Below are 19,338 nucleotides of genomic sequence, written 5' to 3'. Positions count from 1 at the left end.
TCTTTTTATCGTTTGATATTTTTCGTATACTAATATTTGGTAAAATTGTAATCTGTGTCTGCTTGTTTAGAGGTGGTCTCATGTGAACGACAAAAACGATATATGAATTCATTTGAAAATATTTTTAAAATAATTGAAAATGTTTTTGATAAAAAAAATATTTTTTGGTTTCTAAAATAATTGAAAGAGTTTTTAGTAAATCACTTTTAAGTGCTTTTTAGAAAAAAAATGTTTTTTAGAAAAAGCACAAGTTATATGCTTTTGCAGAAAACACTTCAAGTGTTTTTTCATAATTCACTTGCATTTTACTAGGAACTGATTCCAAAAGCATTTTCACAAAAAACACACTTCCATAAAAAGCAATTGTCAAACACACCATATGTGCTTGTTTGGAATTGCTTTTAAAATGACTAAAAACGTTTTTGGTGAAAATGTTTTTGGAACCAATCCTTAACACTTATATGCTTCCTGAAAGAAGCATATAACTGATGTTTCTTGCAAAAAACACTTAAAAAATATTTTAGTTAGAAACGCTTTTAAGCATTTCAAAAAGACGTCTAAACAAGTCTTATATTTCTGATATGCTCGAAACGCGGTTATGACTAATCTTGATGACATAACTTTCTTATAAGAACTTTAACGAAAAACTCCCGATACCGTTCACTTTAACGAAAAACCATATTTTTACACTAAAAAATCAATCATGTTCACTTTACCATTTATTTTGTCCTTATCGTTAAAACTCAGTTTTTAAACCATTTTCATTACTTTTCCTTTCTTATAAGTGCACCATAAGCTCCGTTGTACTAATCTTATTGTTTATTAAAAAAATGAACGGTAGATTATATTTTTAATGCATAAGACGATTTAATTTGGTTAAAACTTGCCCGGGAATAAAAATGCAGAAAAATGAGCGAATAAAAATGTCCCAAAAGTGTTGAAAATATGTATAATAAAAAACCCAAGTGTATAATTAATTACAATAATTCCATATAATCTCCCACTCAGTTAATTAAGATAATAAAGGTCAGTTGATAAATACATATCTACCATCAACTAATCAAGCATTACCGCGTAATTATTATGACTAAATAATTAAAACTAGACAGGGAAACAATTCAAGAGCGAGGAGCTGCCATTTGCTGCTTCTTTATCCTCTCCCCGTTCTTCACCATACTGCATCGAAGGAACCGGATTCAGAGAATCATGTCATTGATCAAGTGCAATGTTTGGATTTCGTCAAAGCAAAAAGGATTCGCAGACTCATATCCACGGAAAGAAAATTGAATTGCAAAACGTTTGAAACTCCGGATCACAATCTTTTTTACAGCGTTACCTGATATCGTGAGGGGTGATGAGTATCCATTGGGATCCTTGCACCAATGCAAAATCGACAAGAGTGTCTAGGCTGATTTTCCGGCTTACGGCATCCTGGAGATCAAATGAATTCCAGAAACATAGTCGATGTAATCATTCTTTCACACGTAACAAAACATAGAGAAGTATGAACACGATCGTCATTCCTGGCATAAAGGGAATACTTAAACCATACCATGAAAACATCAAACTCGTCCATTGCTCTAAACGGGGCTTCTGTCATTTCATGAAGAGACAATGTAAAGCACAATGTTGAAAAGGAGCGCTCACCACCTGATTAACAATCAAATTAACATAAATGTTATTTCTTTTTAGGTACTTATATTACCGACTGCAAACAATGAAATCGTTGAGCTAAGATTTCACGAAAACAGAAATAAATGGACAACCAGTCAGAGTATTTAAGAAGGAAACCTGAAAGCCCTCTAGTGTCGCGAACAGTGCTGCTTGATGCATCCTGGGGCATCTTTACCTGAGCAAAGGAGTACATGGCATCAAGTTTTGGAAGGAAAAATAGGATTAGCAAAAGAAATACCAAGCCGTCCAGAAATACCAAGCTTACCTCAATAGCAAGGGTCCTCTCCCTGTCATCTATCTTAATTTTCCCACTCATCCCTTTCCTTCCCAGATGGGTATTAAAACTAAGAACAGAATAAAAATTAGAAGGTACCTAGAATTGAAAAAGTAAAGTGGTGTGATTTGTTATTGAGAAGAGACAACATACTGCCATGTCAACTGGCGCTTTAAAAGATTTGCGTTTCTTTCAAACTTGCTACGCCGCAAATTTAGGGCTTTCTGGCATGCCTGCAATTAAATGATTGGACAAGGAAAAATACATCAATTCGACTCTGAGCAGCAAGATTCATCCATTTGGGGACCGCGCTCCACAGAAGATATAGAATAGACGGTTATCAGACCATATCGAATACAGGGAACAAAGGGCACATCCCAGACGTATAAACTACCATAAAACATCGTTTCTCCAAAATCACTGCTGTGCAGTAACATTTCATGGGCAATGCCTAATTAAGAAGGCAACTTTAAGCAAGGGATAACCCAGGCCATATGCCTTCAATAATCCACATCCACAAACTCCACATGCTCAGAGGTATTAATTGAGTACATAGTTTCAATCAAAATCAAAGAAATTATTTCTCCACATAGAAGTTTACAAAGCATATGCAATTTCTGTAGAAGGAACAGATAGAAAGCAAAACTGGAGGCTATATAATTATCCAAAATTTGCAGTTAGAGCACCAAGATAGCATTACACATGCAGGACCTTACATGTAACTTTTCTCGGTAAGCTCTGTACTTTTTCTGTCTCTCTAATATCTTACGTTCTTTTTTCTTATATGACATTCGAAGGTCATCAATGGATTCAGTGAATCTGCAACAGATCAAATAAGAAAAAAGATCTTATTTACAAGCTTTAGTTTGGAATTGTTGTCCAACAGAAGCAATAAAGAGAGAATAATTTACATACCTCTGGCTCTCTCGCTCAAGCCTCTGATTCAGCCTGGTTAATAGGGCACTGAGCTGTTCCGGGGTGCTACCATCCCAATCACCCATAGCTATAATTTCACTCTCAGGACAAAGGATAGAAGCCTTTCTACAATTCTCCTGCAGTTCAGCCAGTGGATAACTTGAGCAACTAGTTGATACTATTTGTTTGGAAGTGTTTTTAGAATGACTGAAAACACTTTTGATGAAAGTGCGTTTTGAAACCAATCCTTAGTAAAACTGTAAGTGAATCATGGAAAAGAACTTGAAGTGCTTCCTACAAGAAGCACATAACCGGCACTTCTTGCAGGAAGCATTTTCAGTCATTTTAAAAGCACTTTCCGAATGAGGCCTAAAACAATATCTTTCGTACACAAATATTCAAATTCTCAAGAACAATTCAGAGACACAAGTACAGACATCAACCATAAAATAAAGGGCAGAGAAAATTGAATTCCAATGTACGCTATATTATCTTTGCACAATCACATACCTGGAAATTTACAAATTAATAAAAAATAAAACATAAGCAGGAGTGTCAAAGGTACACACAAAATCAGCAAAGTACATGAAGCTGTTGCTTGCCAGGAATTAAGACATAATGAAACCATAGGCTGTAGATGATAATACCTCACGATGATGCTCAAGCTGCTGAAATTCTTTTTCTGCTTCTTGGATATCGCGAAGTACCTTGTTCCTCATTACACCTTCATAATGAGCTTTCTCCTGAGATAATGTTGAATTGTTAGATTTACAGAAAGAACAACAAAAGTTACAACGCATTGAAAAAACACGTATATGTGTGTGTGTAAGTTTACGGAAAGCAGAGGAGACCTCTTCTGCAGAAGCCAGATTTTCTTCAGTCTCCATCAGTTCTCTCTCTGCTTTCTCAAAGGCATCAATATCTCCTTTTGCCGACTCTATTGGTTTATTGAACACAAAGAAAAAGTAAGATGGGAAGAACGTGTATGGAACCAAATACTTAATACTTAAAATGAGTTACCATACCACATAGTTTCTCATATGATACTTTAAGATCATGTGTCTTTGCTTCAGCTTCATCAGTTCTCTCTCGAAACTTTTGCAGCAACATTTTCTTTTCTTGAATCTCCTCTTGCATTTTCTGATAATCAACAGTTGATAAAGCTCATCAAAATAAGAGAACTTTATCTTAAAAGATACACATAATGGAGTAAATGAAAACATAAAGTATCATGCAACAGACTGAGATTTCTTCGTGAAGCTCATCAACAGTTGATGCAGGTGATGTACTAGCTTCAGCAGCATACGCACTGTCTTGAAGCGCTAGTCTCTTAGATGCCAAATCACGGTCCGCATGCGCACGCCTCCTCTACACAAAGGAAAGAACCAAAGTATGATTAGCAAACAGCGTGAATGAAATATTTAGACCACTAATCAATCGCAATGAATTAGACGAGGGGATCTTAAGTTTAGTGTCACATTTCAAACTAAAATACAATAGGACAACTATATTAATTTTGCATTCAAAAGCATAAGCTCATAATCGAAGAAGAGAAGGTAAACAAATATAACCTTCACATTTCGGAGCTTCTCTTGAAGATCCTGAAGGTTTTGCTCTGCATTTCTTTTTCTCCTCATGCACTGCTTATCTTCTTCTTCTACACTTTTCGCTTGCCTTTCAAGATCACTAATTTGATCATCATAAGAACTACAAAGACGACCAGTTCTAACTCTCTTATTGGGAGGGAGTACTGTCTGGACAGAGCCACGAGAAAACCTAGAAATAAGACAGAAATATGAGCTTATTTGTAAACCCACACTGCGTCTGAACCCGATGAATGCGGTAGAAGATTGAGAGACAATAATCAGTTTCCAAACTTGCCATCAACAGTATAGAACCTTGCCCAGTTAAAATAAAATTTTATGAGGAATAGAAAATTATACTAGAAGGTTAGACAAAACTTCAGTACATAGATTTATGACATTAAAAGCAAAACAAACTTTCCAATCCAGATGTAAATGTGAAAATTGAAGAATATGTAACAGGAATCAGATCTATCTTTTGCTTACATCCTACTACCATCTAAAGTGACAACCTCCTTTAAATTTGAGATCCTCTGGTCAAAAGCAACTGTTTTTCCCACGTCATAATCTCGTACAAGAACTTGCCTTTCAATATCTCCCTGGAAGAGATTAGTTCAGAAAATAATAAAGTAAATGTCATGTCTAGCAAGATCAACACGTAACATAATATACCATAAATCATGGTATGAGCAAAAGAAGCCTGTAACTTACCCTATCTACCAAAACATTTAGAACAGTATGATTTTCAGAATGAACACGGGAAAGAGTAGTTGGGTGCTCTGTTTGTGGAAGCATGTGAGGAGGTATATGCAACCTAGTCCAGAAAAAACAGAGGGGAATTATGCAATCACAGAAAGAAAACATGCACTGTATGAGACAGCAAACTGAGAATTAATATCTACCTTGGTAATGAAAAGTCATATATGATAATCTGAACGTTGTTGTACTTCGCTTCTTTTGCACATGCTCTCAGAAGAAGAGAGTCTTTATGATTCGTTACAATGAAAGCATTGAGCAACCTTCCAATGGCATGTTCAACAGCAGGGCCCCAGACATCACCATTATTCAAAGTCTGCAGAAACAACCATAAAGATGCATCACTTAGCATGTAGTTGCAAGCGGCAGTAAAAAAAGAATCTTGCTAGAAAGAACAAGTAAATTGAAGAGTAAAGTAACACTAAGTATTAACTGTGTAAGTTCAGTAGAAATTATGGAAGTGCATCACAGAAAAAACAATTCTTATTCAAAACATTTAATTTGGTATGGTGAAATACAGAAGTCCAAATTATGTAGAATGTAATACAGTTGTTCCACACTTACCAGGTGGGCACCAATTGGACCAATAGGAGGACTTGTGAATCTTTGATGATGTCTCTCAATCGATTGTAGGAGGTATATCACCTGCTGTCCACCAAATGCTGTCACCTGTATAACAATAACATTTTTCCTACTGAGCATTACAGTTATTTCTAGTAAAATGCGCACGTGAGCTATTGCATATGCATTTTAGAAGGGATGGGTACAAATGGACTTCGTTTGAAATATCCCACACAGAAAAGACTAGTGATTTCACATGCTTCTAAGACCACAATATAGAGAGAGCCTCACCTTGTTGGTTTGGTTTTGACGAAGCTCACGAATAACACTTGAGATCTCTCGGCGATTCTTGTCAATATTTTGAATCTGAAAGATCAACCTGTCATCATATATATATTCAAGAATCACAGCTATCTAAGTTTGACAAACAAATTATGCATTTTCAAGTTATGAAATTAACTACATAAAATGTGCAAAAATTTGCGATAAACAATTTCAAGTTATTAAATCAAGCCAAACATTTCATACCATTTGATTTATCTCTCTGATTTCATTATTTATCTGTTGTATGCATTCTGATAAGGCACTCTCCTCTTCCTTCAACCTGAAAATATCATTAGATGCAACTGGGATTTGGTTAAATCTTCCTTGACTGCAACGCAAAACATAAATTGACGAAATTTATGACTTTCAACCTGGAAAGCATTGATTCAACAGTAGAAACCTCATTTTGGAGTTCTTTCAGCTTTTCCTCTATTGCAGATTCTTCTGCCTGCAACAATATCAAATTAGTGGTGTAAAAGCTGATATTTTAAAGATGCTTAAGAAGATTAACCCATCCATTTGCGTGTAATCTAATTAGGCACAAAATCAATTTTTGTATTCCCTGGCTATTTTTCATTATAAATCCTTTATTGGAATTAAGCAAAGGAAGAATACATTTCTGATTTGAGATATTACAACCAAGAGTAAATATTTTGTTTTCATTATAACTAAAGATATTAAATTTGATGATGGAATGTTGACTTTGAGTATAAAGCCAAAGTTGTATACAACTTTCAATACTTCAAGAAACTGTGAGCCAGAATTTGCAATTACAGGTTAACAAATTTATGGGATCTTTTAACCAGGGGTAAGGCTAGCCGACATTCACCTCTCCCAGACCCTGCGTAAAGCGGGAGCCTTGTGCACTGGGTACGACCTTTTATTCCTTAGAACCCCAGGCCCTTTTCTCTATAATTGCAACTATTAAAAACCAGGTAATCCTAACTTCAGCGGCTCAGCCTCACATATTACAAGGGCAAGTTCGAAGCCTGTACTATTTCAGTAGCCACTAAATAACCCCTACTATTTCCATGGCCTATTGATTGACTAATCACCTGAAACCATATTGAACCACTACTTGAGATTTTCATGTAAACCATCTAATCTTTACATCAACAAAAGCATCCCTTCAATGAGAATAGTATTCACAGTAAGTTCTGTGAAGGAAAAACAAAATGAAGAAAGAACAAACTAGCATGCTCTCAAAGAAGTAATGCTGATATATGGTTGTACACAACAGGAAACAGAAAAAACCTGTGTATGTTTGGCATGTTGCTCCTGTGTATCCTCAATCTGTTGCTGAAGAGACCTAACAGCATTCATCAACTTCTGGATATGGTTAGCTTTGCGGCTATATTCTTCTCCAATCCCAATCTTCTCTTTCGTGGCCTAAAAGAGGATTTGGCACCCATTATCTTGAAAGGATGTAACATTTTCATGAACATACAAGAACTAATTAACAGAGATACAAAGAAAAAGGAATTTGATAGCTAATTACCAAATAGGCAAGCATATTCAGAAAGGTAACACATACTTAGCAATTTCAACGTTACAATTTTTTCAGAATTCAATTGTAAATAAAAATGAAGTATGTATCACTAAACAGCAGTTTCTTTTGAGATGACTTGCTGGTGAAAAAAACATTTGCAGAAGAAGTTACTTGCATTCTTTTTTATTTTTTAATTTTAGGATAAAGAAACTGAGGAAGGGGAAGTCAAATGATAAACACACACCCTTTTTAGCCTCTCTCGCACCCCTGTTTAATCATGTCCATTGTTTCATTTGATTAATTCAATCCAATGGCTACAAATAAGAGGGTGTATGTGAGAAGCTTAAGAGTGTGAAAATCACCTCCCAAGAAAATATGTATCCTTCACTCAGGATACTTCTAAAAAGAACAAGCTTTCAACGTACCAATGTTAGTGTCTGCTGTAATTCGTCCTTCATTCTCCTAATTTCTGATGTCTTTGCCATCATCTGATCAATTTCAGATTTCTTCAAGGTGAAGCATTCTCTCAGTTTCACCACTTGACCCTGTAAAATAGATATATTTTTTATCAGAACCCTGTACAATAGATAAAACAAACACAACTATTTTTCCTTCAAGAATCTTTTCTGTTTGTATTCTCTGGATTCTTTTCAAAGCTGAAGACTTACTTCCACTTAATATTTCTTAAGAAATCAGAAAGACAACAGTCGATGAGGAAAATTTAGAAAGATATCTCTGTCAACTCACTATTTTTTCATCAATTTTAGCTTGGCATCGAGGCACACGATCTTTAAGCTTGACAATTCTCAAATTCTGTTCCTGGAGTTGCTTGTCCACATCATATACCCATGACCAAGCAAGCTTCTTTTTTAACTGTTTTGCTTTTTGAGATATTTCTTCAACATGCTCCATGCTTTTAATCTTTTCTTGCAACTCATTAAGTTCCCTTTCAATAGGTCTTATTGAGCCCTCTAATTCATCAACAACAACACCTGCCTTCTCCAACTGTTTTTCAATGTTTTGCAAAAGATCTTCAACTTGCTGAAGAAGTGTGGCCTTGTAAAAGAACTGAACAATCATGTGTCAGTACAGCACAACCATTGAACTCTGTTCTTCTCAGATAACACGCAACATAAATAATCACCTTGAATTTATCTTTGTCATTCCCAGAATGCAAAAACTCTCTGCTTTTGTCTTGACTCATGACAACACAAGGATTCTCCACATCAATCTGCAGTGTAAAGCATTGAATCATGAATATCCTTTGCAGGAGTCTAACTTTGATGAAGGGAAGTGTTGAAATGCACATAACATGATACAAACCTCTAACAATTAAACATTACTAAATGTGGTCAAATATAAATTATCACTCAAATTAAACATATCATCTTCATGAAACAACAAAATAGCAGTGAACAATCTTGTTAGTCTTAGTCTACCATGCTAACTTAATGCAAACAGATAGTTTCTAAAAAATAATTGATGCAAAGCAGATTAAGCACGTACTAGGAAAAACACTCACATTAAAATGTTCTACTAGCTCTCGAAGATCCTCTTTTCGAGAAGCAACCCTTCTTCCTGCCAAACTCCTCAGATGGAGAACATGGTCAAATGAAAACTACAACGTCATGAATCAATGATCTGGCACTATAGTACAGCAGAAAAGATTATGAAGGGAAAAAATCATATCAATATTATTAGAAAAGAAAAACATAATGAACAACAGTTCCATCTCACAGGTCTTTCATTATTTCAATGATATAAGGTTGGGAAACAAAATTGAAGCAAAAGATTGATACATGTCAGAAGAAGTTTTCCTAAAACTTTTTTTTTTTTTTTTTTTTTTTGGAAAAGAAACGGTTTTCCTATAACAAGTTTACAAATATTTAGTAAAAGAAAGATGGATAAAGAAAAATGTAACAACCATGTTTTGTAAAGATTTTTAATACATAGGCAACCCTGTGGTGCATGCCAACCTTTAACATGGGAACACAAAAGAATGAAACTGCCACAAGGACAAATATGCCAACCAACAATATTTCTAGCTGATTCACCAAAAACAAGTACAAACAAGATGAGAAAGTATATTAATATCAGTTTAAAAGTTTAAAGTCAATAGTTTAATCAACGTTTTATGTAGGTAGAAATACAAACAAGCAATACTGTAAGAAAATTATTCACTCGATACCTCAAAGTCAATACCATAAAATTTGAATCAACTCTATATACTCTATGTTTAAGTAACTACGTTCCTGGCTCATCAGAGAGAGCAAAACAAAATTATATAAGCAAAGGAATTTAAAGTTTAAACCTTGTTTATCCTTCAAAACAGTGGCACTTGTGGTTCCAGAAATCCTGCGCTCTACCGTTATGATGTCCCCATATATTTCAGGCTTAAAAGCATCCTCCCCTTGATTTTTGAGTTCCACTTGGACAACAGCATTACTGCAATATAACACAGCATATAAAAATGTGAGACACCAAAAAGCAGTTTAAGAACAGATACTTAAAGAAGTCAAAACCACTTAAGGCGTTCCATCATGCATTAGGATTTGGAAGTGAAACTCAACCACCAGAAAATTTCACCGTAAAATTTTCTTAAGAGAAAGAAGAAAGCTTTTGAAAGTCCCAGGTATTTAATCTTTGGATTTTCACTTGAAATCAAATGTAGACCACGACCCTCTATCTGTTACTATTCACGTGAGTTGGAACCAAATGTGGAACAACCCTCTACGCAAACAGTTCTTTTCTATAACATATCACTTTCAAAATTCAATGATTTGCCATACCGTGCACACACAAACCAAAACATGCCACACATACCTAAGAAAAAAGGAAAACTGGAAAAAGAGCAGAAGGCACGAACCTGCAACCAGTTTTTATGAAATCCTTCAATGTCGACGCCCTTTGAGTGCCTTTAGCTCGAGACCCAAAGGCCACACACAGAGCTGTCAGTATTGCACTTTTACCACCTACAGAAACACAAACAATCAACTCATATATACACAATTTCAAACCCCCAATTTACCAAAAAAAACCATAAATTCGATCAATTTCACATACAATTCATAAACCCAATTCAAACAGACGCATTTATAGAGAGAGAGAGAGAGAGAGAGTAGAGAGAGGAAGAGAGAGAGAGGAGGGCTTACTTCCATTTTGACCGGTGATGAAATTGACCCAGTCGCCGAGCTCAATCTGCAAGCTACTGTGGCACATGAAGTTCTCCAATCTGACTCTCTGGACGATGCCGGACCCGGAACGCTGGCGGAGGCCGGAGATAGGGTCACCCATGGCTGGGTCCGAGTGCGATGGCGTTCTCGCGAAGGTCGGAGACAAAACCCTAGGAGACTAGACTGACGGAGTATTTCGGGAAGGTAGAGAGGGTGGGACTTGATTGATGGGACTGGAGGATTTAGGCGGGAAGAGAGAAGTAGGGCGTGGGAGTGACGCGTTCTTTTTCCCTCAAAGAGGAGAAATTTGAGAGGCTTTGACGTTCTAGGGGAAGTTGGGGAGTGGTGTCGGGGGTTTTTTTTTTTTTTTTTTTCCGTTCGTAAATGAGATGCTTTAAATTCAATTCTCGTCGTAAGAATGGAAATGTATTTAAAAGTGCACAATTTGATCACATTTATTTGTTAGTTCACACAACATTAAACATAGGATTGTAGTCCCAGCTAAAACAGTCTCTCTTAAGAAAACATAACAATCGAAGTTTTGGAATGCCCACCAACAACTAATCAAAGAGTTTAGGACTTTGTAGTATTCTCTGACATATAAAACATCGGAGCACATTACAATTTTCGCAATAGCCTAAAACATTCTATATAATCCCCCACATGATCAAGCATTACCAGCTTCTGGCATTGCTTTGTTTATCTGACGTTTTCGAGGAATTGTTGCAGTAAGTCCGAAAATCGGATCATTATCTTTCGTAAAACATTACCTGATATCGTGAGGGCTGATAAGTATCCATTGGGGATCCATGTTCCAACCCAAAATCGACAAGAGTGATTAAGCTGATTTTTCACTTAAAATTGCAGAAGATCAACTTTGGCGCAATGGGAATATTGCTTCTTTTTAACCAAAAGATCACAAGTTGATGTTGTGGGAACAACCTATTTGTAAAGTAAGGATAAAATTGCGTACGATAAACGTTATTCTCCCGACCCTCGCAAAGTAAGAAGCTTGATTGACTTGAGGTCGCCCTTTTAAATTGTGGCAGATACACTGAAACTCTTGATAAGTTCCTATTCTCGTATGAGAACATATTAATAAAGCAAGAACGTACATATCTTTTTTCAAGAAAAAACTATACGTAAACATCTTTTAAAACCTTGTTTATTATAAATATTGTTCTAAATCGTGAGTTAACACAAACACGATATTTACACTAATGGGTAAATCCCAACATGATATATGAGGCTTTATTTGCTTAAGCAAAACACACTTTTCGAGTCACGCGGCCCCATATCGTACCAAGACAGCCCTACCCAACTCCTGTCGTGATTCAGTCCAACTTAAACTCCACCTCGTAATTTAAGGAATCCAAATTAGCTTCCTTTCTCGAAGACTGTTTCCAATCCATGCAAACTAATCAGAGATTAAATCAATTTACAGCAGTTGTTTTGCATAATTCCAGATGATCAAGATTCAGATTCCAACATTTATAGAATTGTTTTACACAAATTACTGGTAATATTATATGTGCATGTAGGGTTGTGTGTTCTTTTAACACACAATTTTTTTTCTTTTCATGTCAATGTAAAAAAATATGGTTTAAACTAGCCTAACTAGGTAAATAGTACCTTCCAAAGAAAAAATAAGTAGAAAATCGTGTTCACATGTCTCTTAAACACGGTTATTGACGTGGAGTTCTGCAGTTTTACGTAGCACGTTAAAACTAACGCGGCGTATTGTGATCGATGTATAAAATTTGGAAGTGCTCAGAAACGTCGTTCATGTGTCACTTAAATTCAAGTATTGACGTGTAATTCTGTAGTCTACGTGACACATTACAACTGACACGGCGTATTGTGATTATGTATAAAACTTGGCCATGCTTAAAAACGTTCACATAATAGTTAGTAATATGTAGCAAATGCCACTTTGTCGCAGTGGCAGAAAGTAACAATGCATATGCAATTTAGTGCGGGTTTGATCTCCACCAATCTCCTCCTCGAACAATTTAACCTACGAATACTATCGTTTGTAAAAGCTATTATTATAAGTATATCCTTCAAATTAGGAAAGTTGTTTTGTGCCATTTGATTTTATTTATAACTGATCACCAGTCACCTAAAGTCACATTTGGATAATATTGAAACCTAAAGGTCACTTATAATCAAGATAAAACTTCATATTTCATCATTTATGAATAAAAGGCAAGTAATCCACATTGGGAGATTATTTGGCCAGAAAATAAGCACTAAAATAAAGGCACATTCAACCCAAAAAGGAGCAAAAACATATGAAAATACAAACCACGTCCAGAAAAAAATGAACTTTTATTTTTCTTTTGAGAATGCATTTGAATTTACTACTTAATGCGTTCAGATTTACACCGATGCGAGTCGGATACTATCATAATTGCACCATATATACAAAGAAAAAAAACCGAAAACATATATAACAGGAGCGCTCAAGCACTAACCAAAAAATACAAAGTACCATGTCCCATATGGCCACGGCCTCCGAAGGACATATATTTCTGGTTTTGTTCCTTTTGCGTAAAGAAATGCTTGTCACCTACTCACCATATTAAGTGCCCTATTAAGTTTCACACTCTCCCCTCTCTCTCTCTCCCCACATCAAACGCACAGTTTTTAGAGAGAGAAAACAGAGATTTGGTGCTCTTCATCTTCCATGGAGAAGCAGAGAATCTGCAAGATCTGCAACAAGCGGTTCTCCAATGGAAAAGCGATGGGGGGTCACATGAGATCCCACCTCGCCAAGCTTCCTCTCCCTCCAAAGCCGCAGTCGCCGCCGCAGCAGCAGCATCAGCAACTCAGTGACTCGCCCGAGTCGTCGTCCCCTCCATTTTCGACTTCGAACAGGGCCATGCATTCTTCTCTGGATTCAGCCGTGGTCCACGATGGCGGAGACAGCGACAGCGAGTCCCACCCGCGAAACCCAACTCATAGAAGATCCAAGCGGCGCCGCAAAGTGATTGGGAAATCGTCGCTGACACTGCCGTTCGAGGCAGAGCAGGTGAGTTCTGTTACCGATGCTTTTTCAACTGAAGATGTGGCTATGTGTCTTATCATGCTCTCGATGGATAAATGGGAAAAAGTAAAAGTAAAAAATGGGGTGGATGAGTCCGCGGATGAGGAGGAAGAGGATGAATCCGACGACCGAGGCGGTTCTGGTTTTCGGTCACATGCTCGGGTTCGGACTCGGGGGAAGTACAAGTGTGAGACTTGTGACAAAGTGTTTATATCTTATCAAGCGCTCGGAGGGCACAGAGCTAGTCACAAGAAAATCCTGAAAACCCAAGTGTTTGATGACTATGAAGAGGAAGAAGATGAAGATTTTGAGGAAGATGATGGGCAGAATGGTAATTTGGCGGTGGTGGAGAATCACAGGACATTTGAGTGCTCTGTTTGTTTCAAACAGTTTGATTCTGGTCAAGCACTTGGTAGGCACAAAAAAGTACACTACTACAACAATTTGACCACCAATGCCCCTACTAGGAATGTTAATTTGCCATCGTCTTCTACTAATTTTGTGGACAATTTGGTCATTGACCTCAATCTCCCTGCACCAGAGGAGGAAGAAGAGGAGGTTAGCCAGGTTGAATTCTCAACAGTTTCCGATTAATGCAGTAAAAAAACAGTGCTTTTGAACTACAAGTGCTTATTTGAAAGTTGAAATCTTTGATCATTGAAAAGTTGGAGAGGTAAAAGTTAAAAAGTGTTCATCCTGTTGTTTTGTTTTCCGAACATGAACTAGAAATTTCTCATTTCTCTGTTGAGGATGTCATACAGTGGTTTTTTTTGGATATTTTAATAGTTTACACTTCGTACTGCATGGAACGAATTAAGGTAGCGATTTTGGCAGTATCAGTATAGCTTCTCGTCATTAGAAGTTAAACTCGGACTTTGGCTCTCTTAAGCTAAATTACGAGGGTCAAAATGGCTAAACTCGATTTTGGTATTCAGAAGTTAAACCGGGAGTGTCAAAATTGCTAAACTCGATTTTCGAATCCTCTTTGTGAGGATTTTGGAAATTCTCAAATCATGTCCGTTCATCGTATATAGTGCAGTCATAAATTATTTTAAATATTTTTATTTAAAATTAAACATAAACAGTACTTAATAAAAACTAATGTACGATAAACAGACACGATTTGAGAATCCGGAGAGGATCTCATTCCAAAAAAATTAAGAAGTTGCATGAAGCTGCCCTTGTTTTTGCTTGTGCAGCCACTTGTTTTTAAAAGGCTTATCGATCGAAACTGTTTCCCTCATTTTTCTCTTTAGGAAAACAAATTAATTAAAATTTTGAATAAGATGAGGACAAAAATATAAGTTTGGAGAGAGAATTAAAGTCCAAAAATGCAAAAAAGTTTGTGCTTTATTTTTTGAATGTAAAATGATTTAAGTTTCTACCTGTCATCTCCTCCTTCATAGTTTGCACAGTTGGTGAACAAGTCAAGAGAGAGAAAGAGCCCACTCATGCAGCTGAACCTGTCTCTCTCTCCCCCTTCTTATCTTCTTCTGGATTCTTCTTTTATTTCTGGTGTAATGTGGTAATTTTATGAGGTGAAAAGTATGACATAACCAGTCAAATAATGCCATTTTGCATTTAATTAAATAAGGGTTTTATACCGTCTCGAGTGTAGCTAAGTTGGATAAATCAGTATGTATAAAAAATTAGTTGCAAGAGTTAACTCATGGTGTCACTTCTACTTCAATTGATAAATGTCGTGTCTACTAGCAGAATTTAAGTTAGTTCCGACATAACCTAAGGCACAAGGGGCATGATGACGTGATGTCATCTTTAGTTTCCTTTGGTTAAGCACCGACAACCTGTTCAGAATTCTAAACTCAACGACAACTCAACTCGAGGGTTGCACTCTCTGCATGGCCTAACCCAACACCTTATGGCACTTTAAAATAGAGATGGCATTTTTTATTTTTAACTTTTGTCCAATTAGGTCTTGTTGCCTCTAATGTGCTAGAACATTATCCGTGTTGTTCCTCCCATTCTTAACTCGTTTACTCTTATAAACACTCCTAGTTTTGAATCTTTAGAATCTCAAATCTCATTGTTATTATATATTTATATTGTTTTATATACATTTTCATGTTTTTTATGATTTAAAAGAATTATCAAGACGAATGTACAAATTGGAGGAGAACAATTTACATGAAACGAGTTATGCGTTTAGATTTAATAATACAATGTCATGTGTTGAAAAATGTACACATGTTATTGATTTTTTAGAACAGACGTATGCTACTATGACTGTAAACTTGTTACATATAAATCATTCTCGAATTGAAAATAGGATATAGTAGAGAAAAATATTAACCATTAATTATCATCCTTACAAGAATGTCGTGGCCAAAAATTGAAACTGTCATATCAAATATAGTAATTAATCCTAACTTTAAATTCACAAAAATACAAGTTCAAGGAAGCGAAATGCCAATTAACAATTCTACTCAAAGAAGCAAGGGGTCACAGAAGAATACTGGACTGAAATTTTTTTTCTTGTTTTAACTTCACACATGTTTGCTTGATAAAAGTCGGTTGGAAGATGACAAGCATCCCAATCAGAAAGCCTGTTTTGCTGCGGAGAGGTTAGTTGAAACTTGACAGATAAGCTTTTGCTCACTTAGATGTTCCATGTTATTTTTATGTTAGGATTCTCTTACCTCCAAATTTCCTTCCTTGCACTCCTCTTCTCTCTCACTTTCTTCTTCTTTTTCTCTTTATAAACAAGTCAACACAACATGTTGATATAACTTAATCGCAACCACTCAAATAAGAGGGAACATAAGGAAACAAGAATTTGGAGGAGAGAGAATCATACTCCATTTTTATCTGTTTCTCTAGTTAACACATGACATTTTGTTTGGCATGTGATGCCACCCCATTAGCGTCCCAGAGGATGTATGTAAGTTGTTCTCTATTTGTTAGGGATTTCGTATGATAATAAAATATTGACTATGGTTAAATTTTAGTAGATGCTAATCTAATACTAATGAAAATACTAATATAATAGAAAAGAACTGTATTTTATGTATACTTTCTCCTATTTCGTTCCTAGTGATATTCATCTTCACTTGTAAGTGAGAGGTCTTATGTTTGATTTTCGCCAAAAACGAATTTAAACCACATGCTAGTCCATTGTGAGACTTAGCTCACTATTTTACCCCTTAACGTGGATACTACAGTAGAGATTAATTGTTGGAGTTTCAGTGTAAATTGGTGTACATTCATTGAATCAAAAGGTCATGAACTTCGTTGTAGAATTTGACCAAACAAAAAAAGAACTCGATCGTAAATTGCTAAGTTTGTATTCCTGAAACAGATGACAGCTTAGTGGTTAAATTACCCATAGGATGCTTGTAAATTTATAATTAAGTGGCAAACTTAACTACGAGGTTGAAGATTCTTGGTGAATTTCTTCCCTCAGTTGGAGTACGCAAAGTTACTTTTTCGTGTGACATTTACTCATATAACAATACGTGATCAGATTCAATCTCGCCGATAAAAAATGTAGATTCGGTAGATCTTCATCTCAATATGCTTATATTTGAACGATTCATGTGGATCTGCTTCCATTAAATATGAAATTCAAAACCAATCCCTTGTAAATACGTAATCACAAATTTAAGATTATAATTAACCATTTTCATGTACACTCATGGTTTTTAGTTGATTTTACAATTTTGTACAAAGTTCGTTATAAAATCCATTTGCTTTTCATCTCCTCTTCACCATGAGGTTATGAGAATTCATGTAAGACTTTTCATTGATATTCTCGAGTGTGATGGGCATCGCTATTATTTATTCCACTTATTGTTTAGTTTTCGACTTAAATATTCTATTAAAAATACATTTGAGACTCCGTAAACGTTAAAACCAATTCCAAGTGTCTTATAAAGTGTCCTTTAATGCTATAGCAAAATATTTCATGAAAATAAATAATTTCAATTTTTCCCAAAAAAAGCGTGTGTGTTAACTCTACAGTTTTTAGTTGGTTTTACAATTTTGTCCAAAGTTCATCATAATATCCATTTGCTTTCACCTTCGCTGCACCGTGAGATTTTGAGAATTCATGTAAGATGGAAATGACAAGCCGGTAGTTGATGCCCGCCACCACCAGATGTCGCCCCGGACGACTGGACGAGGATCAATAGCGTGGTAAAGATCTTTCCCTATTCCAATTTATCTATTTATTTTGCTTTTTTGTTTTTTTCTTCATACGTTACTTTATTTGAGTAACCGCTATTAAATTGAAATATCTTTAAATTTATATTTTAAATCATTGGTTTCAAGTTTTTAAATATGAATATAACAGATTTTGTACAGAAAAGTATATTTTGAAGAACATGAATGTGGTAATTTGTTATAATAGTAAAAGCAATAAAAAACAAATTAATAAAAAACAAAAAAAAATTAAAAGGGGAGAATCGGTATGAATTTAGCGATTGTTGTGCTAAACTGTAACTACTACACTAGCGACATTGACCATTTAAAAGCGGTAATGAAGTACCGATCGTAACATTTTATATTTTATTGATTTATTTTGTACTTTTTTCTTTTCCCATCAAATATTTTTTTTCTTCCTATGTTACTTTATTTAGAATCAAATAACTTTAGATTTATATTTATATTCTTGTTTTTTGAGTGTTCTCACATGGATTATTAAAAAAAGTTCACTAAAAATACATTTTGTAAAACATGAAGATGATAGTTTGGTATTATGGTAAGGGAAAAAAGAAAAATTTTAACAAAAATTAAAAAAAACATAAAATAAATAAAATTGATGTTTTAGAGTTTAGGAGCGTGTGAATAGTAGTGGGCCATAAAAATAACATTATGAGTTCAGTGCGATTTAGTGTCTGGCGCACTCAAAATTTTTTTCTTTGCCATGGCGCGGCGGATAAATTTTTTTTTTAATGAAGAAGTTACAATGTTAAAAGTGGCGACTTTACTATGAATTCTATCATGGTTGATAGCGACTTATAAATGCCCCACCCCAGTACCAATGCTTCGTTCGGCCAACCATAGTTGACCAGTGCTCCGAGCCTGCCTCTTTTTGCGTGCCTCATTTTCCACACGTCGCCCACCTCGTTTTGTGCACAACTTTATTCTGCCTTGTTTTTTGTGATGGCGCCCGCCTCATTTTTTGTGAGCAGAGCCTACTTCGTTTTACGTGCACATAACCCACGTTACCCACCACATATCTGCTTCGGCGCTTACTTTGCCTCTTTCTACCTCAGCACACCGCCGTGAACCTTCCACTGTGGTGAGAATGTTTAACGCCATTGACGAAGTGAGGGTCCTACGTGTTTGGTAACGTCTAAAGAATGTTCTTATCACCCTTGCCCTTCCAAAATGAGTCAACCTTATTTTGGCAATGGTTTGGACCTGGCTACTATTTATTCCGCTTATTGTTTAGTTTTCATCTTAAATATTCTATTAAAAATACATTTGAGACTCAATAAATGGTAAAACCAATTCCAAGTGCCTTATAAAATTTTCCTTAACTTATACGAAAAATATTTCGTGAAAATAAAAAATTGCAT

General features: G+C 35.6%; 2 protein-coding genes across 2 annotated transcripts; one reads left to right on the top strand and one right to left on the bottom strand.

The window, feature by feature from the left end:
- Positions 1–924: 924 nt before the first annotated feature.
- Positions 925–11,081, bottom strand: LOC126630624 (structural maintenance of chromosomes protein 6B-like). Its single transcript, XM_050300771.1, has 28 exons — positions 10,729–11,081; positions 10,443–10,548; positions 9,888–10,021; positions 9,099–9,154; positions 8,721–8,807; positions 8,324–8,644; positions 8,002–8,121; positions 7,342–7,476; positions 6,459–6,535; positions 6,292–6,367; positions 6,055–6,129; positions 5,767–5,871; positions 5,349–5,518; positions 5,158–5,260; positions 4,933–5,045; positions 4,435–4,639; positions 4,106–4,231; positions 3,889–4,003; positions 3,715–3,800; positions 3,511–3,606; positions 2,864–3,000; positions 2,665–2,767; positions 2,102–2,181; positions 1,940–2,018; positions 1,792–1,849; positions 1,553–1,650; positions 1,337–1,431; positions 925–1,176 (listed from the first exon to the last, which is right to left on the bottom strand). The coding sequence occupies exons 1-28, from the start codon at positions 10,868–10,870 to the stop codon at positions 1,119–1,121; spliced, it is 3,156 nt and encodes a 1,051-aa protein (XP_050156728.1). The 5' UTR covers positions 10,871–11,081; the 3' UTR covers positions 925–1,118.
- A 2,108-nt stretch (positions 11,082–13,189) lies between these two features.
- LOC126630645 (zinc finger protein ZAT9-like) lies at positions 13,190–14,637 on the top strand. The gene has a single exon (XM_050300799.1). The coding sequence runs from the start codon at positions 13,439–13,441 to the stop codon at positions 14,390–14,392; it is 954 nt and encodes a 317-aa protein (XP_050156756.1). The 5' UTR covers positions 13,190–13,438; the 3' UTR covers positions 14,393–14,637.
- Positions 14,638–19,338: the final 4,701 nt, after the last annotated feature.

The sequence above is a fragment of the Malus sylvestris genome, chromosome 7, assembly GCF_916048215.2.
Source record: "Malus sylvestris chromosome 7, drMalSylv7.2, whole genome shotgun sequence".
In the NCBI taxonomy this organism is placed as follows: domain Eukaryota; kingdom Viridiplantae; phylum Streptophyta; class Magnoliopsida; order Rosales; family Rosaceae; genus Malus; species Malus sylvestris.
The sequence above is the reverse complement of the archived record's forward strand: the minus strand, read 5'-3'. Positions and strand labels throughout refer to the sequence as shown.

What these genes read in the sequence shown, in the direction of transcription:
- LOC126630624 (XM_050300771.1), bottom strand. Translation starts at nt 10,870, where the DNA reads ATGGGTGACCCTATCTCCGGCCTCCGCCAGCGTTCCGGGTCCGGCATC. An exon ending in AGCTAGTAGAACATTTTAAT is followed by an intron (nt 8,808 to 9,098) that starts GTGAGTGTTTTT and finishes TTTACACTGCAG; the next exon opens with ATTGATGTGGAGAATCCTTG. An exon ending in CGACACTAGAGGGCTTTCAG is followed by an intron (nt 1,651 to 1,791) that starts GTTTCCTTCTTA and finishes ATTGTTAATCAG; the next exon opens with GTGGTGAGCGCTCCTTTTCA.
- LOC126630645 (XM_050300799.1), top strand. Translation starts at nt 13,439, where the DNA reads ATGGAGAAGCAGAGAATCTGCAAGATCTGCAACAAGCGGTTCTCCAAT.